The sequence below is a fragment of the Sciurus vulgaris genome (genome assembly GCF_902686455.1).
Source record: "Sciurus vulgaris genome assembly, chromosome: 4".
NCBI classification, from domain to species: Eukaryota; Metazoa; Chordata; class Mammalia; order Rodentia; family Sciuridae; genus Sciurus; species Sciurus vulgaris.
Window position 1 is genome coordinate 141,206,256 of NC_136464.1, and position 26,489 is coordinate 141,232,744.

The window sequence follows — 26,489 nt, forward strand, 5'->3', positions numbered from 1 at the left end:
CTTTGGCAACCCTGCAAGCATCTTCGAAACCAGGAGAAAGCTTACCAGACACAAGCTGCTGTCCAGGCAACCCCACGGGAACCATGCCCAAGTTGTTCATGGCTGTGGCCCAGGCTGTGGGATCTGTCACAGACATGTTGAGCTGGGTTGTATCTATTGCTATGCTCCCCAAACCATCAGCTGCTGCAGGAAAAACAAACTTTGGTTTAGGGTCAATAGGCAAGGGTTTTCACTTTAAAGAAAAATCACATTTCTAGAGATATGATTCTTCATTTAGCACATTTCCAACCCACCCTCCCCACCACACAGAGACACAAAAGTATGATAACACTACAATCCACAACAATGTTTTCTGCAGAAAACATTAAAGCGTTCCCAAATACTTCCTGGGAGGAAATTTAATGACATAGTACTTTGTATTATACATAGCATGCCATTAAGGAGGTAGGTATCCTTGGAAAAAAAGCAAAGAAGAACTTCCTCCTCCCAGTGAAACATTAATTAAATTCAAGATCAAGAAGCAGAGCAGTAATACTATGTTGGTAAAGCAAGTCAACTGGCTTAATGGACTAAGGATAAATAAATGCATCTGTTTTCAAGTGTAATTCTGGACCAGGCTCTCCCAACAGAAGAGCAGCTGTCAATGAGCAGTACTGGTCCTGACTGAATTTTTCAGTGTTACCTGGAAACACATATCCCCCTTCATACACATGTTACACTAAGGAAATTAAGGAATCATTACCTAAAGCAAATGCAGACGTCTACCTAAAGTGACTTTTCCAAAGTATTCCCTATAAGCACTGACTTTTATAAAATATATAAATAAAATTAAAACACAATGAGCACAGAACTAAAAAAAAAAAATTACAAAATGTGTTAAATTTGACTTAATGCTCTTTGATTTTCATGAGTTTCATGGTTTGATTTTTTTTTAGGGCCTTAGCTCCTGGTTTAATTCCCATTTTCATGGCCCAGAAAGCTTTTCCAGTGAGGACTCAAAATGTCTTGTTTGTGTCCTGTGGCTTTACCTGCAGCCATCATCTGAGGAAGCTCCTGGGGACACTGAGTGATGCTCTCAATTCCACCTGCATCTACCATTGAATTACAAGCATCCTGGGGGGCAGAAGCACTTTGATAGCTGAGTGGAGGGTCCTCTTGGAGATCATCAGATTCTGCAAAAGGGGAGAGGAGTGTGGTGAGAAACTATAATAGTTAACTGAGTGAGAACATCATGGGACAAACTGTTGTGTATTCAAAACAAATAATGAAGAACAACTTCTAGACAGGCATAGAAGAAAAGCTGCTTCCTCTTGATCCCTCAGCAGCTGTCTCGTGGCTCAGTTTCTTAGAGCTTGGTGAGATATGTGGGTCAGCTCATCAACTCACCTAGCGCCAGGCTGGCTCAACAAACTGCACAGTCTGTGCATGTGTCAGTGCTTCACCTCCACTGAAGAGCCTTTGCAAATGGGGCTTATCAGCCCCTGTGCAGCCTCTTCCACACACTGCACATCAATGGAGAGGGCAGACTCAGGGCAAAATGTGATTTTTTTTTTTTTTTGAAGTTAAAAAAATTAATTGATGTTGTTATTTTGGAAGACGGTCGTCTGTGAAATATATTCAGAGAGCAAAAAATGTCAGGAGGAAGAAAAAAGCAAGAACCCTTTCACTATAAGGTTAGAAAAGGCCAGTACCTAAATTACAAAAGTCACGAAAAGCAAGAGGGGAGAATAGCAGGCCGTCCAATCTGGAGAGCAAGAAAACATTTTTTTTTTTTTTAGTTCTGTGGAATGGTTAACTTTACAGGTCAAAATTTGTTTGGTCTGAATTTTCCTTAGAATTGCAGTTTAAACATAGGTATTTTTAATGCTCTCACAGCATTGCTGCTCTCTACCCTTAAAAATGCAAAAAACCCAGAGCACTCACAACTCTACATGTTAAGTGTACTTTCATCTGTTCTCAATCTAGATGAGCAACCTGACAAGTCTGATCTTAAGCTGATTTGATATAGCACATGAGTTTAAGTATTAATTTTCATTTGGATATCAATTTGTAAATTTTTCTAAACACATTTGTGGTAATGAGAATTTTAGAATTAAATGTCCTAGTTTGTCAGTGTATCTCATGTGAAGTTTGATACTTTCAGGGTATATTCTCTTATTTCTTTGATTCTTAGGTGCAAGAATCAGTAGTCCCTGGAATACTATAATGTCAAAAAGAACTTTTTGCACTAGACCAGAGACACTATGCCTAATAGAAGAAAAAGTAGGCACAAATCTTTACCATATTGGCCTAGGATCTGACTCCCTTAACATGACTCCCAAAGTACAAGAAGTACAATCAAGAATCAATAAATGGGATGAACTCAAAGTAAAATGTTGCTTCTTTAGCAAAGGAAACAATCAATAATGTGAAGAGAGAGCCTATAGAATGGGAGAAAATCACACCTCAGATAGAGCACTAATCTCCAGGATATCTAAAGAACTCAAAAAACACCAAAAAACAAACAAACAAAAAAACACACACATGAAAAACCCAAAAAACACAATCAATAAATGGGCTAAGGAACTGAACAGACATTTCACAGAAGAAGAAATGCAATCCATCAACAAATATAAAAAAAAATGTTCAACATCTTTAGCAATTAGAGAAATGCAAATCAAAACTACTAAGATTTCATCTTACCCCAATCAGAATGGCAATTAACAAAAGTACAAACAACAATAAATATTGGTGAGGATGTGGGGGGAAAGTTACACTCAACATTGCTGGTGGGAATGCAAACTGGTGCAACCATTATGGAAAGCAGTATGGAGATTCCTTAGAAAACTCGGAGTAGACCCACCATTTGACCTAGTTATTCTATTCCTCAATTTATACCCAAAGGACTTAAAATCAGCCTATTACAGTGATGCAGCCACATCAGTGTTTATAGCAGCTCAATTCACAATAGCTAAACTATGGAACCAATCTAGGTGCCCTTCAACAGATAAATGGATTAAAAATGTGATACACACACACACACACACACACACACACACACGATAGAATATTAAATAAGATTGAAATTACGGCATTTGCAGGTAAATGGATGGAACTGGAGAATATCATGCTAAGTGAAATAAACCAATTCCCCCAAACCAAAAGCTGAATGTTTTCTCTAATATAGAGATACTAATTTACAATGGGGGGGAGCTAAGGAAGAATAGAGTTACTTTAGATTAAGTAGAGGGGATTGAAGGGAGGGGAAAGGTATGGGGATAGGAAGGATAGTAAAATGAATCAGACGTTATTATGCTGTGTACATATATAACCATGTGCCCAGAGGGATTCTACATCATGTATAACCAGAAGAATGAGAAATTACCAAAGTGCATTCTACTGTTATGTACAACTAATTAAAACAAATAAAAATTTTTAAAATGTTATTATTTGAGATTAGGAGGAAAATCAAAATGAAAAAACTGGTGATTAGGTAAAATTATATGTACATTGGTTTTACTATAGAGCCAAAACTTGACTTTAACTCCAAACAGAAAAACAGACAGTATGTAATCCAAGTGTTAGGCCTCAGCCCTCAAGATCTAGTCACCTCCCAAAGGCACCACCTCTGGATATTGCCACATTAGGGTTTAGGTTGCCACATTCACATTCGAGGAGGGGAGACAATCATTCAGATCATAGTAATTATTAACTATATAAAATTAACAAGTGTTTAGGTTTTTGCTTTGCAGAGAATGCTTATTAAATCATAGCTATTTTTAATAAATTGGCAAAATGTCTCATACATTTTAATAAAATCTGAAGTTGCCAAAAAAAAAAAAAAAAAGAGCTTCTTGCTAGGTGAACAGAAGTTTAATTCATATGGAAGTTCAGGTTTCAATATCTCAAGGACAGATAAATAATGAACAAATGGTTTCTATGGTCTCAATAAATCTCTAGCTTTCAACTAAAGGGCCATATGAAACAGGATTTTTTTTTTTTAATTGTCTATCAAAACAGCACTGAGGGATTCTAACTTTGAGAGCCCACAACGCTCAGCATACGTATGTGCCCTTGCCCACTCTACTATCCAAATGGGTTCAGAATATGCGCCTGTATGGTACATCAGTTTATCTTAGGCAATGAATACCATCAGATAGAGAGATTCTCATATAAAATAAGTTAATGGTGCTAAAAAATACTTAGCTATCCTCAATGCCTTCCCTGTAGTAGTTCATCCACTAGAATATTTCTATGATGAAACCTCAAAGCACTTCTCTTTCTCTACTTTCAACCATTTCAGGCTACCAAGACAGAGCCAGGTTAGTGTGTGCTCAATCTTCTCAGGAATGGCCCTGCAGTAGAGCAGTCTCAGATCACTGCAAGGTCACTATTTGTCTGTCTTATCTCCCCAAATGTAGTTTAGTTGGCTGGTTTCCTTCTAGCTCAGATTCTTCCCAAATGGCCATCAATCACACACACACACACACACACATACACACACACACACATATATACTTGTTTTTTTTTTTTTTTTTTTTTGGCTGTCTAATGAGTCTGCAGTCCTGGAACACTGTAACAGAGAACATCCCTTTACTTCGTAGGCTTTATGACTTGTGACTTGCTGGCCATGTTTCTCCTCGACTTTCTGCTACGGTGTTTTAGGGACAGCACTTTCTTTCTTCGGTTCTACTCCTATCTGCTCCAGTGCTCCAGTCCTAAGTAAGGGTATCCAGTATGCTGGAGGCCCACAACTTCCACCTGTGCTTTGCATGGCCATCTTAATAAACTGCTATTATTTATTTGGGGGGGGGAATTAAAAAAAAAAAAAAAAAAGACTTGTTCCATTGGCAAGAAACAAGATTGGCAAAGGTAATTTGTAGAGCTTGATTTATCTCCTAATTGAACTGAGACATCTAATTCATTACATCTTGCCAATCTACCTCCAATGCTTTTTATGACATACAATGTCTGAGTTGACCAGGTACCTAAGATTGTGACTCTAAAGTAAATTCTATCATATCCTAGACATTTTCAATGGTCTAAGGCTGCCGTGACATTGTTTACAAAATTTAAGCTGATTTGATCACATGGTTTGGAAGAAAGGTGATGCTTTTAATTAATTACTACCCTGTAATTTATGACTAGTGGCAAGAGCTATTTTTGTACACTACTAACATCTATTGTTCCCATTGAATATCTGTCTCTTCAAATGATTCAAGACCATAATACCTAATTTATCATTCAAATGAATTTCCCTTAGTTTTCTTTTTCCTAAACTATAGAAAAGAGCAATATTCTTAATGGTGTTTATTTACACACAGAGATGTGGGAAGTTAAAAATTATAGCTAATAAAGCATTTTGAATATAGTAGGTGATAATTATTATTATTTTATTTGGAAGTGTAGTGTTTCTATTAAGGTACCCTGGGATCTTTGTGTTCTGGTGGATAATTATGTAATTAATTATAAAACAGTGAATAACACTTGATATTTCTAAAAGTAAGTGTTGCCCTAGTTTTCTATGCCACACCTAAATTGAAGCAGGATATTTTATTTTCCACAATTCCTTCATAAAAATAATACAATGCACTTAAAAGATATATGAATTTTTTTCTAAGTTTTTTCTTTTCATGCACTACAAAAGCTTTTAGGATATTCATGACCAATTACGAAATTGGCAGTTTTTACTTATAGGTTCTACTGATGTCTGACCATCATAAAATAATCAGATGCACAAAATGTCAAGGATAACAGTAGAGTTTTGTTTAGAGTTAATGGGTATGTAACCTGCTCTTTATAAAGATCTACTGAAGTACAAAATCTCATGCCCAATTTCATAATTCTTCAACAACAACTATTTATGCTTAGTATTTCACTGGATTATATCAATGGAGAAAATAGCTTGAAAATCACAAGCCTAGAAAATTATTATTTGGCGTAAAATGGGGCACGGGCTCCTCCCATTCTTAAAAATATAATCCTTTCTAATTTTTGCAGGTATCAGGGCACACATATTTTGAATTTAAAAACTCCATAATTATCCATGATGCACAGATTTCTACTAAAAGAAATGGGTAGTTATTGAAAATTATTTTTATTAAAAAATTGATTTTGTTTGATCTAATTCCTTAGGTTCATTACCTAGTTTAATAGCAAAAATAATTATAGTGAGAGTAGAAGGTTTATTAATATCTTGAAAATAGCTGATACCAAATGAAGCATTTCACATAATATTTCAGCCCTTCTTATTTCATAGGAACCCTTCATTGGCATCACCATGGTTTATATTTGTAATACAAAGAAAAATGCATTTTCATCCAAATTTCACTCTTCTGTCACTAAAAAACTATATAACTTTGGTCTTCATGAACTCAATAGGACACTCTCTTAAGATTATGGAAATGTTCCATAGATTAAACAGTAGAAAATATTATTAAATTGGTGTTTCTTACGGACTGAGGCTGTGATTCTTAGGCAACTGTTTATGAGTAATAAAGGAGACATTTCTGCTTCCTATGATGGTAAACTAAGTAACTGTAGACCAATCTTCTGACTGAAGAACAACTAGGAAAGCCTAATGTATTTTCATCTATTTTTAAAAGTTCTATTGCCTCTGCAGAAACAAAAGAACTCCAAAGGAAATGCTCTATCTATTTACTATAGTGGGCTTCCAAGGGTAATGGGAACCGTCAGCTGCTGGGCATTTTGTTTTACTGTTCAGGGAGATAAGTGGAGTCTGCAAGTCTAGAGGCAGAGTGGAATTGCTCTGCAAAATGTGGCCAAGCTGAACCCAAAAACTGAATGTTCTGCAGGGAACACTGGCCACCCATGAAAAGGAGGGGCTATGGAGAAGATCAGTGGCAAAATCAGGATTTCAGGGGTGTTCATTGGAAAGCAAACTAAGCAAATCTTTCCCCAGCCCCCCTACAGAAATATCAGCAAAGTCTATATTGCTTCTTAGTTCTTAAGAGCAATTTGTGTGTGCTGGGGGCACTTTGGAGGAGAGTGTACAAATGATAATGAAGAGGTAGTTGACAATGGAGACAACATAATATCCTACATGATAAAGTTTCCAAGACTGTTAAACATACAGGATGCTGATTAATTATTAATGCTAACTACCTTCTGATCAGTGGGAAATAATAGGATTTAAGTTTTGAAGAAGAGATTTAGATTAGGTTCTTAATAGGGAATTTCTGATCAGAGGGTTGTAAAGTAGGAATATGCTCTCAAATTAAACAGGAAAGCTCCTTCATAGTGGCGTAGTAGAAAGACACTCTTGGAAATGAGATGGGCAGAGGACCGAGCTCAGCAGAGATGAATTTAAGAAGGGGTGAATCCTGTTGCACTTCCTATCAAATCATGAAATCAAAAGGTCTTCTTTAATATCTAACCTCTTTCTCATGTATTTACAAAATCTCTGCACTTGTCACAAGTGTCACGATTCGGCACACATCCCATCACAATGCTCCTGAGGAGAGATGTCCTTCCTATTCTAAGTATTTTTTCAGTTTTCTCTTTAAGGAAAGAAGACAGATGTGAACTCCCTCCTCCGTGTTCCCACAGTGCTCTGTGCCTCTCTCTACACCAGCACAGGTCACTTCATATTCTAATTAGTTTTTTTATCTCTATCTCCCTAATAAACTATGAGCTTAGGAAGATTAAGGAAATTAGTCATCTTTGCATACCCTACAGCTAGCAAGTACAGTACATGGGATGTGGCAGGCTTTCCCTACCCCTTCCCCTCTTTATCTACTTACCTATATTTATAAATTGATAAAAAATATTTACAAATTCTATGCAAGTGTTATTTATTTACAAATTAATTTATGCATGGAAGGAAGAAAGGAAAGAAATAGTTAAGAAAAAGAAAGAAGTAATAAAGGAATAGGAAAAAAAAAACAAAACAAGAAATTCAGTTGTAGGGTTCAATTCCAAAACTTGGAAGTTTGAACGTTAAAGAACACAAAGGGGCAAATGTCTCTTGGAAGCTAGAATGCAGATGAATTTAGTGTCAAAGAAAAATAATTTTTAAAAGATCTGTCAGAGATTACAAGGTAACCTTTTGGTGCACTTAAGAAGTCATCCGCTATGATTTAAGATTCCATACCTCCCTGGCAACCCTACGGGGTCAAAAGCAGGTTGTAGGATGTTCTCCTTCTGTGAGACTTCCTGCAGCTGCTCTTTCAATGAGCCGAAATCTATAAATAACCTCATCACCAGACCCATTAAGCAGTACATTAGTGTGACAGAGGCCTAGATGTATAGTGCTGAAGAAGTGAAATCATTGGAAGAAAGGGAAAGTTTCAACGTGATGTGTACCTCAGAGAATAAATGTGGATCTGGCCATTTCTCATACACACAATCCCATTATGGGTCTGTGATTATCTCCTCCATTTTTTTTACTTTGTCTGCCTGCCAGTTTTAAACTACATGCATCTTCCTTCTCTTTAAGGGAGGGCATGATTATTGAATGGAACAGGTTTTACCCATGACATGTCTGTTTTCAAGGAATGAGAAAGAGAAAGAAGAGGAGAGGAGGAGGAGGTCAGTATAGGGTGGGGGTGGGAGACAGGAGAGCAGCAGCAGGTCTCCCTTTGAAATCATGCAATCGAGCACAATGGAAAATTTGCCCAAGAGATCCATTCATGTAAGTAAACTAACACAGGTAGAATAATTAAACCAATTATCTTTTGACACAAGACAAATACGAGTCAACATGACACATGCAAGTATAGAGAAATGGCAGAAATAAAATTTTCCCCCAGGAAATCTATACTTTTTAAAATTTTCTTTTAGTGCAGATGGACACATTATCTTTATTTTATTTATTTATTTTTATGTGGTGCTGAGGAATGAACCCAGTGTCTCATGCATGCTAGGCAAGTGCTCTACCACTGAGCCACAACCCCAGACCAGGAAAACTTTACTTTTGAAAAAGACTACACTTTATATTTCTAGATTAAATGAATAGTAAAAGAGCAATATCAATACCTTAAAGGATAAAGTTCTTCTGTTTCCTGTAAAAACAGAAAACAGGACTAAATGCTCCTTTGGTAATGTGTAACTTTACAGTCTTTGTATTGATTTTAAAATCCTGGACCTTCCATATTCTGACTACTTCAGATTTTCTGGAAAGGACACTATTATAGATGAAAACTGTTTATGAACTGTGTCATGATTCAGCTCATTACCCTCATTAATGAATGTCAGTCAACCACCACTGTTGTCCTGTGTTGTTGTTTCCTACTTTCAAAATACACCTATCTTTGAAAAAGTTATCACTGCTTGACTACTGGTGAGTGAATCAGTAAAGGGAGCAACATCACTGGTGAGCTGAAACCTAGATCCACCCCAAGGAAAGCTTTTCTGAGCCCCTGGGATTCAGGACAGCATACCAGAGTCACAGAGCTTCAAGGCTTGAAGAACATGATAAAACTTAAGACCTCATCAATTCCAGCTTCTCCCAGATACTGAAGTCTCCAAAAATGTTTCTGACAGGCAACTATCCAGCTTCAACCATGACGGATGGCTATGGCCACCCACTGTTTCAACAGCTGTAAGAGTTTCAGAGTTCTCCTTCCACCTTATCGGGAGAAGAGGCAATCTAAATGTGAATTCTGTCCCAAATGTTACTTTTACAGTGACTCATGGTCTTGAGAAAGTGGCTCTTCTATGCCTGAGGGGGTTATTGAGGCTCAAGTACCACTTAAATAAGTCACAGACGAATTTGTGGAAATAAGAACATAGATGACTCTTGCCTTCCTTTCACAGATAAGTCTTTTCTGAGTTTGTACTTTCTCTGTTCTTTTCCTTCTCACATTCAGAAAATTCTATAGAATGAACAAAATAAACAGAAGGTTGCAATTAAATAAAAGTTTCACCTGAAGCAAAAAGCTATGGATTGCTGAGAAAGAAGAGAGACCCAGGAAAGAGTCCTTTAGAGAAAGGGGTAGCACCTCTGGAACAACACTGCAGGCAGATTCCATGTCCCAAAGACCCAAGCGCAAGGGAGGAGAATACGCAGCAACGGGCACAGCCCCAAATCAAAGAAGAAGTATGAATACACAGTATAGAAAGGCAATTCTGTCCACATATTGGTCTTGTAGGCCACACTGATATGAAGAAACCAATTTCTGTAAACATTATTACCTTCTTATATAAAGGAAACCAGACAATATATCATTCTATAATTTGTGTTTTGTGTTGTTTTAATTATGCACTCACTTTACACCTTGACCCAAACATGGGAAACGTATTAAGCTACAAAGTAAGATATTTTAATTGTCATAGGTAAATAACCAGAATGTTCTTTGCTAAACTAAAACTTTCCAGTTGGATGTCCAACTGCACATGGACTCCATTAAGGAGTGTTGTTCCAGAGGTGCTACCCCTTTCTCTAAAGGACTCTTTTCTGGGTCTCTCTTCTTTCTCAGCAATCCATAGCTTTTTGCTTCAGGTGAAACTTTTATTTAATTGCAACATTCTGTTTATTTTGTTCCTTAATGGTTGAAAGTTATGGTAAGTGAGTTATCTATTTTCCAAAAAGCCCTTTAACTCTATGGAAATCTACCTGCAGTAAAATCCAGATCGGTCCCTGACCAGCCTGAACCGGTGGCTCATCCTGTTTAACATTTCTTTTAGTAGAGTCACAAAGAACATGTTAGTTACTCTTTAAGCTAATGTGCTCTTAATGATGCCATTGCCACCCAATGAATAAAGCATTAGCCCTGCAGTCATGATGCCCCAGAACTTAGGGCCTCAGCAGGCTATCCCCGCCTCCCGCCTCCCAAACACCCTATTTTCTCTTTCTCCAAATGACTACTTAGGGTCCTCATTCTGCAAGGACCTTGGAGCCCCAGCTCCCAGGGATGTCCATTTTTAATCCTCTGGACCTTGACCTCGCAAGCGCTGCATTTTTTTTTTTTATGGGGTGAACCAGAAGGCTTGGTGGGTAGCTAAGTAAGGTGCCTGGGACACAAGAGCCTGGTGTGAATATATGTGCAGTTGGACATCCAACTGGAAAGTTCTAGTTTAGCAAAGAACATTCTGGTCCACAGGTTGTGGTAAGATTCAAATGGAGTTGCTTGGAGGGAAGGAAGGCCCGCAATGACTCATGGGTATTCAGATTTCCAAGGGCATGGAAAGGTGCTTCTATCCTCCAAGAACATGTGTGACTCAGAAGAATACAAAGACTGTCCAGAATTTCTATGGACAAAATCATATTGTCTGATTGTCAGATGTGAATGCATTTTAAGTGCTTTGCATGATACAGGTGGAGGCCTCCACTGCCCACACAGGTTTCATAGGCGTAAAGGCACTCTTTTTCCACCTGCCTGCTGCCTGAGAAATACACAATGTTCCACTTCCTCTCTATTTGCCAAACTCAGCTCAAGGTCATGTGCCACTCCCACTTACTCAGAGATTACTTAAATGTGTCGGGGAAGGTGGAGAGATAGGAGCAGACCAACACTGAACTTAAGAAACACAAACATGAGAGAAAAACATCTGGTCCACAGTACTGAATATAATTTCATGTTAGCTTAGAGTAATCGTATTTATTTATGGTTTTATTATTTATATAAAAGAAGTTATGCTGAATGTGCTTTGTGGGAATTACAGTATATTGCTACTGCTACCACAGTTTATTATTTTCACAGCTAGATGGCTTAAACCCAACCTAAACAAATATTTTAAAAGAATTCCCACTAGCATTATCACATTTTTTTTCTTTCTAGTCTTAATACAAAAGATCCTCTGCTCTTCAAGTCCTCTGATATCCTCATTCTTGAGAAATTCTAAATATTGTGGTTTATTATGCAGTAATGCTTATTGTAAAATGAAGACTTCAGAAAATATCCAGCAACTAGTGGTTGTGTATGAAGTGGTGGCATCTGGGAACTGCAGTGGCTATGAACTCCAAATATTCACCAGGACTTGACTGTTATGGCAATTAGAATAATGATTTTATTACTTTGTACAATAAATTGGACAAATGCTTGTTCACTTATCCAACATATCAAGTTGACGGCAGTCTCCACACAAAGAGTTTTACTAACAGGTAAATGTAATGGCAAGATACATGGTTAACATAAAACAAAAGACACCAGGATTCCAGGTTTCCCACACTACAATCTCCTGACACCAAAACCCACTGAAATTGGGGCCACTGTCTTCATTTGAATACACCCAGGCTTTTGCTGCCATTTCTAACAACTGTCTAATTCAACCATCGTTTTCTCTGGAGGTAAGATTTGCCCAGAAAAGCAATGACACAATTCTCTTCAATCTGAGAATTAACATCAATGTACATTAGGGAGATGGGAGCTAATACTTTTAAAAAGAAATTTTTACATTAAGCTAATATATGTAATGAGTTCAAATAAGCTAACGTCTATAAAATAAAAAGGGAAAAGCCATTCCTTTATCCCCCACCCATTCCCTAGGCTAGCCACACTCTCCAGAGATACCCACCAGGAATATAGCTTACTACCTAATAGACCCCAGAGTAAGGAGCTCATATACTGATCTCACAGGAGAAAAATCCTATGAGACATATTTGTAACTCTGTAAAAAATAAAGCTTCAGAAGGTTAAGATGTGAATCATTTCCTCAAGGTTGTTACAGATTTGGGAAAATGAGGTTTCCTCCAAGGAAGAGAAGGGCTAGGAAGTTCCTCTGGGTTTTACTGACTCTAAAGATGGAGGAGCCTGGAAAAAAAGGTTACTTCCATCCCCTGGAAATGAATTCACTCAATGGATCTTTATTAAACACTTACTGTATGTAGGTCACTGTGCTTGGTACTACAAATGGAATGGTGAGCAAAACACAGATTCTGTCATCAAAGGTATCTGCAGTAATATAGCCAGAGAAATGAACAAATCAAAAAGCATTAGCAGACTTGGGCTTGTTACAGTGTGGCAAACTGGATACTCTCAGGAGCCTGCCTGTTTGTACTGGATTCTGTACAAAACTACTTATTCATGTATTGCTAGGCTCCTGGAAGAAATGCTCTAAAACTCCCTGCCTCCCCCACTAAAGAAAAAGAAAGAAATAGCCTGAAACCAAAAGGAAGGGCCATGAGAAGTAGGTAAAATGAAGCCAGGATAAACTAGGAGGGAAAAAACATGACACCATCAGCTGGGAGAGAGCCTGTGGGTCCCAGGGCCCATGGCAATCAGTCCCTGAAGCTTGCCTGTATCCCTACACGACCCTCACCTGTTAATCTTCTCCAACCTTCTATTCCAGTCATAGAAGCATCCAAGGAAAGAACCTGAGCAAACTAGCAGAAATCACTGCCACAAATTAACTCTACAATCTCCTGACATCAAACCCTACTGTAATCGGGTTTACATTGAGAAGCACATTTGTCTTAAAATCAGGGTAATACTTTTTTCTTTGGAGGAAAAGAGGGAGAACAAACACATAAGGTGCATGCTAGAGTTGATGTGTATCCCAGAGTGGGCTTAATTTTGTACAAATATGTACACTGATGGTAAATCAGTGGTTTGACCTGAAAGTTTGATAGAAAGGAGGTAGAAGCATCGCCACCAGCAGTAACTGCCTAGAACTGTTCTCTCTGGGCTAGGGTTGGTAAAACCAGGTGACTATCACTTTTCCTTACCTCATTCCCATCTGCCAGAACCCCTTTCCTTCCTACTTCTCTTCCCATGCAATGTCACCAACAGGAGCTATGTCATTACATTGGCAGTCAGCTACAAGGGCCTGGAATTCACTTTTGCTTTTAAGCTGCGCCATGAACAAATGTTAAAAAGCAAGGAAGTAATGGGTTAGGGATAAGGAGGGCGGTAAGAATGGAGGAAGGAAGGACTGTATAGAGGGAAAAGAGGGGTGGGAGGGGTGGGGGGAAGGGAAAAAAAATAACAGAATGAATCAAACAACATTGCCCTATGTAAATTTATGATTTTTAATTAAAAAAAAAACTATTACCCTAGGTAAATGTATGATTACACAAATGGTATGCCTCTACTTCATGTACAAACAGAGAAACAAGATGTATCTCATTTGTTTACAATAAAAATGAATTTAAAAAAAAAGCAAGGAAGACTGTATAGAGGGAAAAGAGGGGTGGGAGGGGTAGGGGGAAGGAAAAAAAAAAAAAAAAAAACAAGGAAGGCAAGGTTCTGTGGCATTCATGGGAAACCAGACACCCCAAATTCTGACTCTTGCTCCAAGGGACCACCAACATCTTGAGGCTCAGGAAGTACCAGAGTGTGTGTTGGTTATTGTGTGACACGCTTGAATCAAAGACCCACTGTGGGCTTGCTAGGATCACTGCCCACTGTGCAGCTATGTTTCCATTCCCAGCAAAGATGAACTTCGGTCCTGAGAGCTGATCAGGGCATGTGGCTCTCTCTGCTCCCCTATGAAGTATGCAAAGAAGTTTAGTAGCACACTTTGCATACCAGAGGAGGGCTCCTGTCACAGGCTCTCTGTGGGCTCATTCCCTGAGCACTTTCACTCTATGCTTTTAATCCTCACCTCACCAGTCATGGGAGGGACAATGCCTTGTGGAGGAGCTGAAAGAAATGAGCTATTACTTACAAAATTGTCAGATACTTTGATAGTTGAAATCCACATCCCTTTAGGAGGCCCCTCATATGAGGAATACTGGCCATGACAACTGCAGAAAACTCACCAGGGCAGTTTCCTGAGTACATCTCTACCAGGTACACATTCCCACCTGTTGTTTTCTGCAGGAACTGCTGCTGGTACACATGAGAACAGAACAATGAGTTAGGTGGCTTGAGTCAATGTGTGGCAAGGGTTTGGCAGCAGCATCACTGTTTTGGTTTATCAGCTTCTTTGTCCAGGAGATCACACGGGTCAGACTTGCAATCTTTCATCTTAATCTAGCCCTCAGAATTCAGACTAAAAGACAGCCATGGCAGGGGCCTTTTATAACGTCATCTGCCATATGAGGGAACCAAGGAGATGAGCAGGCCATATTAGGAAGAGTAACAAATTAAAGAGAAAATGTGAGTTAATGTCAAAAATGTGACGCAGAATAATATGGAGGTTATAGTTGTATCCTTCCAATCAGAGTTGTATTGAGCTGAAATTGCTTCCAAATTTGCAAGTTCCCTGCTGAGCTAAACTGCAAAAATAGGTTTATATGAGAAGAAAAGGTTATTTCTGAAATACATTAAACATAGTAGAATTGCTTCAAGTTTATACATCAAATCCGGAAGAGTATATTTTCGCCATTCCATGTGATCACAATTTTATTATATGGAGTTAAAGTCTTATTTTATGTAACCTTTTATGTAACCTACTAGTTTTCTTTTCTACTTTTCAGTACTAGGGATTGAACCCTGGGATGTTTTGCCACTGAGCTACATCCCCAGGTCTTTTTATTTTTATTTTTTTTATTTTAAGACAGAGTCTCGCTAAGTTGCTGAAGTTGGTCCTGAAATCGCAACCCTCCTGCCTCAGCCTCCTGCGTAGATGGGATTACAGGCATGTGCTACTGTGCCTGGGTATCTACCACTTTTCTCATATGGTCATGCGTTGCTTACCAACAGGAAAGATTTCTGAGAAATGCACTGTTAATGCAATTTCAGCATATGAAAATCATGAAGTGGACTTCAGGAACCTAGATTGCATAGGTTGATCATTAATACGGCTTCATAAAGTAATCAAGAAATACTTGAGGAAATATATGAGATGCATGAGGCTGCTGCCAACATACATGGTGCACTGTTTTATAGTAAACTTTTAAAAAAAAATTCAACCATCAAAGCTGTATGTGCTATACTTTTATACAACTAGTTTGTTTACACTAGCATCACCATAATAGACTTAAAATGTCTTGCACATCACCAGGAGATAGCAATTTTTCAGCTCTGTTAAAATAATATGGAACCATCCTAGTATGGGCAGTCTGTTGTTGACTGAAATGCTATTAAGTGGTACATGACTATACTTGCATATTCTCAATGCAAATCAATAAACATATATAAATTATAAGGAAGAGGGTCTCAACATGGAGTTAACCTTAAGTCCTTGGCATTGCTTGCCTTGTTCACTGCAGCAAATGGCATGATCAGTGTTAAAGGAGGCATGTTACTTAGGTCTGACTAATGTGGGTACAGAAGCAGCAGAGCTAGGAAAATGGCCTACTCTTCAGTTTCTTCCCTTTACCTGAAACAAAACAAAATAACCATTCTCTTACCTGAAACAAAACAAAATAACCAATCTGCTACTAGTTAATAACACATTTAAATGTTGTTGAGAGAAAGAAGTAAATAGCAATAACTAGCAATAACAACAGGTAGAGGGCAGGAGGTGCACCCCTGTAATCTCAGTAACTCTAGAGGTTGAGGCAGGAGGATTCCAAGTTTAAGGCCAGCTTTGGCAAGTTCAAGGCCAGTCTGGGGGGCTTAGCAAGACCCTGATTCAAAATGAAAAATAAAAAAGGCTGAGGATTTAGCTCAGTGGTAAAGAGTGCCTGGGTTCAATTCCTCATACACCCCTACCACTGTCAGAAAAGAAAAGAAAGAAAAGAAAAGAAAAGAAAAAAGAAAGAAAAGAAAAGAAAAGAAAGAAAGAAAGAAAGAAAGAAAATATGTGGAGGATAATGAAGGTTGTTTGCCCTGTCCATTTTTCTATATATACTGAAACAAAATTGGGAAAACTGCAGTATGTTTGTTCGGTGGGTCTTCCATTTAAATTCATTATTTATTTTCCTTCTTTCTTTTCTCCTCCTCCTCCTGCTTTTGGTGTTGTTATTATTTTTCTTTCTAGGCCACCTTTCTAAATATGGGTGCTCAAAATTTTTAATCAGAACTGGCAGTGGGAAAAGAACTGGGGAAGAAAGAGAGAGACCAATACTTACATGATACATTCACTAACCCTATGGATTTTTAATGAGGGAACAATGTCCACGTTTGGATTTGAAATGGGGTTTTCTTTGTGAGCAGTCTTATGATAAGTGGAGTGTGGGGAGATTTTACTTTATATTCAGTAAACGATACCAAATGCAAAACACTACTATTTAATAGAAAATAAAAGCAAATTGTTGATTGTTCACAGCTCTTTTCTCATCTCCTAGATTTACAGAAGTGTGGCAGCATTTAAAATTGTATTCCATTTTATTTAAATGCCACATATATACCAGAGCATTCAGTAGTACAGAAAGTCATTTTCAGTCATGACCCAAAGCTGTCCTTTCATACTGCGGGGAGAAGTTTTTATTTGTTTTAAACTGTAAAAATGACTTCTAAATGTAGACCTCTGGGGAGAAAGATATGAAACTTCTCCATCTACAAACTAAGGTATCTCAAATGACTATACAAAGAATTTAATAGTGGAGAAAATAAGAAAATAGAGTGGGGCGATGTGTGCTTCATTTGTATTTTGAGGATCAAACTTAACTCTTGTCTTCAGATGGCTTCAGTTTCCAGCATCACAGAAACATACCTAAACAGCCTCACCCATTCTCAGGTGGTCTCCAAAGTTATTCAGAATGAGGCTCCTGGTCACCTCTGCCACCTCTGCCACCTCTTTTCCTATGGCTTCCTCTTCTCATGGAGCGAGGGCTTGCTCCTGGAGTTTGTGCCTGCCGAGCGCAGTCTTCAATTAGTAACTGCACTGTGGCCTCTCCAGACACCTGCACGACAGCCCCACGGCCCCACCTTAGCCTCCCTCTGCTGAGGCACCTTCCTACAGAGACCTCTACCTAACATGGCAACTTCAGTTACCTTTTATCCTTAGGATTTCTCAGTATCTAAGGTTATATTACATAGCTATTTCTTTGATATGCTAGTTTTCCAGGAGGGAAGACTTATTTTTAAACATTTTTAAATGTTTTTCCTGCTAAATCACCATCATCTAAAACAGTGCCTGATACTCAGTATGTACACAAGCCCTGCCCCCCACACACACTCAAATTGACTAGTAATTATTAATGCATATATGTATATGCATGCACACACGATATTAATCCTACCTTTCTATTTCCTGTAACCCTGATGCTCTGGCCTTTGGGGACTTGCAGAAACTGGAGGCACTGGCTTTCCCAGGGCCAACCCTTTCCTGGAGACAGTAAAACAACCTCCTGGGAGGGCATTCTTCAAAGGCAAACCAGCCAGCCCAGAGCCCCTGCACTACCTTCACTGTGCTGAGCCACTGCTCTGCCTTGATCATCCCAGGGCCAGGCACCAGACAACTAGAGACAGCCCTTTATCCCAGAGCTTGGTTAAATCACTGGAACCAACCAATCCTAAGCCTACCTTCTCTCCTGCAGAAACCACGATAAACGCCCTTGCCTAAGGATTCCTCCCACTTCCTCTCCCTTGGGATGGAGCCCATGTTTCCCCATGTCCTGTCACACTCCCTAGTATAGCATGGCATGCCCACTCCTCTTAACTGTGAGAAACACACTGATCTGTTGGACTCGCCATCCCTAAATAATAATAGCATGATAATAAAAAAGGCATTTTAAAATCAAACACACAAATATGTTGGATGACTCATACATATAAATTTCACTGTATCATCAAGGAAAATGATATACAATCATCATCAGGAAGCTGGGACTTCCTTGGACTCACAAGAAACAAAATGACTTTGGCAGTCTAAGGATCTGTATGTAATTCAGCCTCCATCTCAGTCCTGAGGTTAATTAATGGATTGTTTTGGGGGTTATTATGTTGATTTCTACTTGGACCCTCAACCCTCAAGCTTTTTTTTTTTTTTTTTTTTTTTTTTTTTTTTAATTCAGATACCATTAACTCAAGGGAGCAACTCTGCCTTATTCCTTCTGCCAGATAGAAATAATTAATGCTATACACCTAATACCAATAAATTATCATTAAAATATATACACACTATGGACTTCAAATGATTATCTATCTATGTAAGTTTGTCAATCATAGCAAATACACCCTTCTGGTGGAAAATGTTGACAGGGTAGGCTGTGCATGTGTGGCATGGGAGGTATAAGAAAAACTTCTGCACCCTTTCCTCAATATTGCTAGGAACTTAAAACTGCTATAAAAATAAGATCACTTAAAAAAACACATGTAGCTGTTTATTCTCTTTATATATAAGAAAAAAATAAATCTTGCCCACAAATTCCTAAATTATAACTACTAGTTCTAAAGGTAATGAGGACACATTTCTACAACTTGGAGCACCCAGTAAGTTTTTCAACACATAACACAGTTGTTCTCTTTTCATTCCAAAAGATAGAGTTCATGTTGCTCTACGGCCCATTGGTCAGATGCCTTGCTGTTCTCTGTTGGAACACACCTCCAGCAGGGCTAAGCCAGGGTCTGATAGGGCCTGGCAGTCACAGAAACTGATCTTGGGAAACTGACCTTTAATATACTCTCAGAAGTAAGCCCAGAGGAATGTGCTGGGTGGTTACCCATTACTTGCACCAGGTAAGGACAAAGGCCTGAGGCTGGAATCTTAGCACAACAGGAAAGGGTGAGAAAGATATAAAGATGTCTGCAGGAATGGCCAAGGGAACTTCTAGAATGAACTGGAGGATTCTCAACCCAGTCAGTTGCTGACCTTGGCAGAGGAGCCTTCACTGGGATTTGATAGCCCATGCAGCTGTCTCCATGTAGTCAGATCTAGGCCTCCTGACTGACATCACAGAGCTGTTGCCAACATGGTCACCCCAGTGACAACCACGTACTCTCTAATAGAAATGCCTGGCCCTGCTCAGGGTATTAGTAACAATAAGAGAATAATTTCTCAGGAGAACTGAGATGGCTTAGATCTGTGCTCCTATACTTTGAAAACATGCTGTTCAGATAGATGCAGAGATTGAGAATTTACACCAAAGGACGGAGGAGCTGTTCCTCTGGTCCTTGAGCTTTCCCTTCTGACTGGCAGTGTGCACTGCCTCCTACACACCACTGCCCACAGCTGCTCCCCAGGGAGCTTCGCTCTTCCTTCTCTCCCCACACTTCCCTCATTTCAGTCCAACACCAAGACCCACCTCCTCTAAGGCACCTTACAAGACCAGTTCTTGTTCCCCCAAACTCAAGAGTAACCCAGAGGGGTTAATGTGGAACCCCAAACCATTGTTTTAATTTCTTATAGTTAGATTTTCTTTAAGCTATGAGAAGTTGAAGTTTCTGAGGATTTAAAAAATGGCCAAACACTGGTAGTTTCATATAGTTCAACCAAATACATGTTAGGAAGAAATATATTAGAAGAAAACTCTAGGATTTCACTGATATTATTAGTTAGGATGAGAAAGAATACTGAGTTGTGTATAAATAAATAAATGTTTTGGTGGTGTGAGACAGCAAATATTCTGATGTTCTTACCACTGCCTCACTGAACGACTGTGTTCTGAAGACCAGTGTTCTATACAGTCCCTTAACATTTCCTATTTTTTATGTGCAGTCATTTTTTTTTTCCTTTTGGATTTCTATTTATTTGTGTTTTCCTTCAACTAGTTTGCTAAGTGTTTAGAGGCCAGAGGCAATCTGAAGTTAGTAACCTCTTCACATAATACCCTGTGCCCAGAAAAAGACTCGTGACAAGAGTTTTTCTGGTCACTGGTGATGATGATAACTCACCAGGAAGTACCATTTGCTTTCCCCCATGGTCGTTCTAAAATGAAACAGATGTGCCATGCGATGGAGCATGCTGCTGTAGCCTGGAATTCTAGGACCTGGAGCAATGTGAACCACAGGACTCTGAGGCACTGTCTGCTGGGAACCCACCTCACCACTGCAAAGTGTTTAGGGATACTGTGGTCTGTGGGGCAGAACATAGGTTAGCCATCTGGACTCATTCTATTTTGTAGCATAATGTGCATGGTACCTTCTACTTCCTGACCTCAACCGACAAAGCCACCAACAGGTGAGAAAAAAGAGACCTCGGGGAGCCAGCTCCTCCTCTCAACTCCTGTTGGAATCTACACTCTCGGCTCAGCCACTGAACAACACTGTCACTGACTCTTACGGTTTAGATATGAGCTGTGTCCCTCCAAAAGCTCATGTGTCGTGCAAGAAGTTTAGAGGTGAAATGATTGGGTTATGAGAATTTTAACCTATTCAGTGCATTAGTCCCCTGAAAGGATTAACTGGGTGGTAACTATAGGCAGAGAGGGTGTGGATGGAGGAGGTGGGTCACTAGGGCAAGTCTTTGGGGTATACATTTTATTTCTGGTGAGCCAGAGTAGGCTCGTTCTGCTTCCTGGTATCCTGTCCTGAGCCATTTTCCTCCTCCACACTCTTCCACCATGATATTCTGAATCACCTTGGGTCCAGAGCCCAAGGGAGCCAACTGTCTGTAGACTGAAACCTCTGAAACCGTGATCCCCAAATAAACTCTTCCTCCGCTAAAATTGTTCTTGTCAGGTCTTTTGGTCACAGCAGTGAAAAAGCTGACTAAAGTACCAGCTTTAGGTTCTTTTAAATAAGATCCTCCGAAAATGATGCCTGAGACTTTGGAGATGTATAGGGACAATTATGATTCAAATGCTTTCAAAAATAAAACTAATGGTACGCGTACCACCTACATATTTCATTTCTGTTTTAAAAACAGGAAATACAGGCTGTTGGGATTGTGAAAACTTGTATCATGTATGCTTTTTTTATATGGTGGTTAAGAAACAAATTTCTGCTACTCACCAGTCTCTATTTCCACTCATAAAAGAATGAGTCTCCAGAAGACTGAGGAGATCAGCAATTGGATGTTGAAACAAATAGTATTCAAGAAAAGTATTTATCATAGAAGTGTGGTAAGGGAGAGGAAAGTTGTTACTTCAGTCTGAGGTATCAGGAGACACCACAAGCAGCAGAATACAGGCTGAGTGTCACAGGATAAAAGAGTCCCTGCCAGGAAAAGTGGGGGAGAGTGGGCAGGAAGCTCAGGGAGGGACAGGGACACAAGTGTGTGAAATGGGGAGTGTCGGAGGCTGTGGAGGGGGCAGAGCTCCCTCTGCTATCTTAACGTTTCACTGAAGTTATGCAGATTATATTGGTCTCTGTTTGTACATAATGATAATGGTAGAAAATGGTAGTTTTATTCTTTAAAATGCTGCTTTGAGAAAATGTCAAGGGATTTAAATTTGCGCTTCCTAAGTACAATGTTTTCCGACATAAAGATGCTGGTTTATCAACTAGAAAACCAAAGTGAGCCTCTTTATAAAAGATAGCCTGAAAAGATTAGGAAAGTCTTGACAATATAAACACGCACTTACCAACTCGTGAAATTATAAAACTGGGGTTTACTGTTCAATGCATAAGGAGAGCATTTCAGTAGAAAGAAAATAAAATGTATTTTTATAGCACAGAAAGGAATCTTCGAATTCATTAACCAAGAGACCAAAACAATACACAAGATACTATATATTTTGAGAGCTTTAAATAAAGCCACAGAGAGCAGATTTACAATATTTTAATTAAACCAGGATAGGAAGGGCAAGAGTCTGTTCACAACCTCTGATGACAAGGAAGAACTACATAACAGCCTTCATATTGACTAGCTACAGAAACAGCCAATAACAACAGGAATATAACAGTGCTCTTAGAAGCAACTTACAATACAGTCTGGAGTTCACAAAAGTGAGGGCAGAGACATAAACTCTAATCAGATCCATACCACCAACGGCTGGAAAACATTTTTAAAAGTTCAGAAAAATGTAAGTATGATAATGAGCATATAAGTAATAGCTCTAATAAGCATAAGAGAGATTTAGAAAAATAAAAATTTGATTATATAACTAAGTAGTCATACCTCTAGTGAAAGGGAAGGAGATGACACTACAGAAATCTCTGCGTTTATAAGGCAGACAAATTCTGATTCTAAAAGAATACACAATAAATGGAAGTGCAGACAAAAGAGTTAAGACGATCACAAATATACGGGGGAAATTCTTAAGTATGTTAGTTTGACAGACTTAAATCCAGAAGGACGTGGATCTCATATATTGAAACAAATACCAAAGGTAGTACATGGAACATATTTTTAAAAATCTGAAGAGGAAGAACAGAGAGAAGTAGTAATACTTTTGGGGAAATCCATTAACAATAAACAGAGCAAAGATGTCAGAATTGTTCAAGTTTCATTTTGTGTCATTCCTTGGAGGCAAAATCATCCATAAACTTAGAGGGGCAAAATAAACAACAATGTAAATATGGAATTTCAGCAGAGGTGGTGGCAGAAGTAGGGACAGGGAGACCCTAGAGTCAGCATTATATATTCTCAGAATGAGCCAGGATAAGCCCAACATGATTTGACACTGGGACTGATGTATCCCATTTTCCTCTCAAAAACCTGAGATGGTAGCATGTTTACCAGGATCCCATCATTTGAACTTGAGACCTAGGTACAACTTTGGAAACTATTTACAATGGTACTAGAATTCTAAAGAGTTGATGCTGGTTTTAGAATGACAACTGGTTGGAGAAAAAGACAAAGGATAAGGATAATCTTCACATATAAGAAGGAAAGCAGATACAAAGGATGGACTACATCAGTTAAGTAACATTCCAAAGAGTAGAATGAGGGCAAATGGGTAAGGAAGGGTTCCAAAATGTTCACTCATTCCTCTCCCCCTCCATTAGGTGACCATTTAGTTAGTGCCTACTCTGTGTGGCTCATTTTAAGTTCTAGGCAAACAAATTCACTCCAAAGAAAGGAGGCCCAGATAGCTAGGTCACTGTATAGGCAGGTACGTAGATAAGTGGGTAAATTAATTAAAACACAGGTTAATAGAAACAACGCAGAGGAAAACCAATTAACTCTGCCAGTGACGGTGATTTTAGATTTTCTTGAAGGATGAATAAAGGTGAAAGTTGGTGGGGAGGGAAACTGCAAAAGAATGAAAAGATGTTTTAGGCATTGACAATACTATGACCAAAAGCACTTGGGGTGAAAAGTATATGCGTGGTTGAGAAAGCGAATATTCTTGTTTGGCTGAAGTTCGTGGGACAAATGGTGAAACGGTGGGGAATGATGCTGGAAATATAGGCCATGCTAAGAAGTCTGATTCCCACAGGCAATGGGGACCTAATAGAGTATTTTAAATTGGCAGTGACAGGATGAAATTTGGAATTTAGAATAATTTTTACAGTGAAGTTAGAGCGGGAGCACCACAGAGAGAGTTCTAGGAGGGCTCACCTATGCTGGGGCAGTAGCTTTGGGGGAGATTTCTGGAGCTAGAAGAGGTGGGCTTGCTGAGGAACTGGAAGGTGGAGGTGACCAGGAGTGAGGGGCAAGTGTGATGGTGCCAAGTAGGTTCTGCATATGTGACTGAATATGACACAAGAAAAGATACTACATGATTACTAGGCATGGACTGAAAAAGAAAACAATGAAAAAGAGAGTATACAACACCACCACCACCATCAACAGAAATCCAAAAACTGTTCTCAGGTTTCTTCTTCAGGGGACTTGATAGGAGAAAAACAGGAACTTTTCAAAGGCATGAGAACAGGTGAAAGACTAGTGTAGCAGGAGAAAAATGTAAACTTTCCGTAGAGCAATTAAACACTTTGATACTGAACTTATATAACCAACACGAGCACATGTCCCCCAGTGGCTACTGGCTTCTCTTGGTAGCCACAAAGCTGGCCTGTGTGCTCGGCACACAGTAGTCCTCAACCTTTGAGGGTTACTGGAATCCCTTAGTAGGTCTTAACAAACACACATGCCTGGTCTCACGTGAGGCACAAGCATTTTTGAAAACAGCTCTAATGGAGGTTCTGATGTGCCTCAAAATTTGACAGCCACTGTAGTATAGTAAATAATCGCTCCATAAATTAGTTAAAAGGAAAGGAGAGAGAGAGGCTGCTTGAAGCATTTGAAGAATAAGCTGTCTGACTTTCTATGCTCAACAGTGTAGTACTGGGCAGGAAATTTGCAATTGACTTTTCAGGGCCCCAATCTTCAGGGTCCACAAATGTCATGTGGCAGCATTTCTAGTTTTGACTCTTGTAGACAGAGCATTGCCTGAGAGATCACTGGTTTGGCCAAATGCATCTTTTCTCACATTTTTAAAAAATTTTGATGACTATATGCTCTTATACCAATTAGTCCTTTAAATTCATACTTTTTGTGCATTTATAAATACATACTTTTCTCCATTTACTTTTTCTTAATATTTATTTCTCCTGATAGACTGAAGTCTCAAGCAGGTAGGCATTCTGATTCTTTGGTTCACTCACTATTTTGTATTCAGCATTGGCCCATCAAAGTACAGGTATTTCATGAATACATGAGCCAGATTTTCCTGTGAAAAACTTCAGCCCCTGATTACAGACAAGCTTCCAGACCTGTCCATGAGTGTATATGAGACCCAGAAATGGGGCTCAGAAATAACAAAAATATATACAGCAACAAACAAGAAATTTTTAGAGAGGTTTGAGGTGTATATTTTTTTTTTAACCTTGAGGAAATAAACACTTTGGCCCCTGGAACTTTGATGGTATGTAAGATAGCCCCTTACATCAAAATATCAAATTGAAAATGTGGACTAGAGAGCTAAAAAATGAAAACAAGTGTTTAAACTGAGAGACATAATTTAAACCCTGTTGCTGTCCCTTGTTTAGATCTAAGAAACCTCAGTCTTGGAGCCTGATGAATCTGGGACATTCCTATCATTTGTCTAATGGCCAAGTCTAACAATTTGATACAGAACAACTAAATGAGTGAAAAGGTGAACTAGTGGGAAATCCAAAGTGCATACTAGTCAGGTAATGAAAGAAATGAAAACAGGTAACTAAGAGCCAGAAATATTAATAATCTCTGTACTGTGATTATAAATATTTTTGTTGTTGTTGTTGCAAAAGTTAAATATTTGCTGCCAGTGCTTATTAGAATATTTGACTAACTCTTAAATTTTTTGGATATTTTCTGTCTTGAGATTGAATGTGAGATTTTTTTTATTCATAGTTACCAAAATCAGAATTGTACTTTACCTAAAATTTACCAAATACTTATTATCTGCTACTATATTCATATGGTATATCTGTGTGTGTGTGTGTGTGTGTGTGTGTGTGTGTGTGTGTGCGCACGCATGCGTGTGTGCGTGTGTATTCTCATCTAATTCTCACAAAAACTATACTCTGTCAGGGCACTAAAGATCAGAGCAACCAATGTATGCCTAAAACTGAAAATAGGTCTTACTAATAATGAAAATTGCTAAGTATCTTTTTATCCAGGTGAAAATGACTTATATTTTTAAAAGCACTTTTTCTTTAAAATATTAAACATGAACCTCAATCATCAGAAGAATAGAATACTATGTTCTATTTAATGATAACTAAGAAGAAATTGTTTCAAGTAATATTATCAAACAGATGTCAAAAGCGGCAATAAGATCATAATGAAATAAGTGCCTTTGGATACAATATACAAAAGTTATATATCTCTGTGATATATAATAATTATATTATTATATTTTCTCAAGATTGAATTGAGATTATATCAGACAAACCCAAATCAAGGACATTTTACAAAATAACTGGTATGCTTCAAAAATGTCATAGTCATGAAAGACAGACAGATTG

The 26,489-nt window shown here is 38.6% G+C and overlaps 1 protein-coding gene across 21 annotated transcripts in view; it reads right to left on the minus strand.

Annotated features, from left to right (window-relative positions):
• The window catches only part of ENOX1 (ecto-NOX disulfide-thiol exchanger 1), a 531,147-nt gene that overhangs the window by 211,396 nt on the left and 293,262 nt on the right, over positions 1–26,489 (minus strand). For 20 of the 21 annotated variants that reach the window (XM_079136943.1, XM_079136940.1, XM_079136939.1 and 17 more), the window contains 2 exons: positions 1,029–1,172; positions 46–183 (listed from right to left, as the gene is read on the minus strand). In XM_079136943.1, the coding sequence (XP_078993069.1) occupies positions 46–183; positions 1,029–1,098 (208 nt within the window). In that variant the 5' untranslated portion in view covers positions 1,099–1,172. The remainder of the gene's footprint in view (positions 1–45; positions 184–1,028; positions 1,173–26,489) is intronic. The other variant, XM_079136948.1, reaches the window with a different exon arrangement.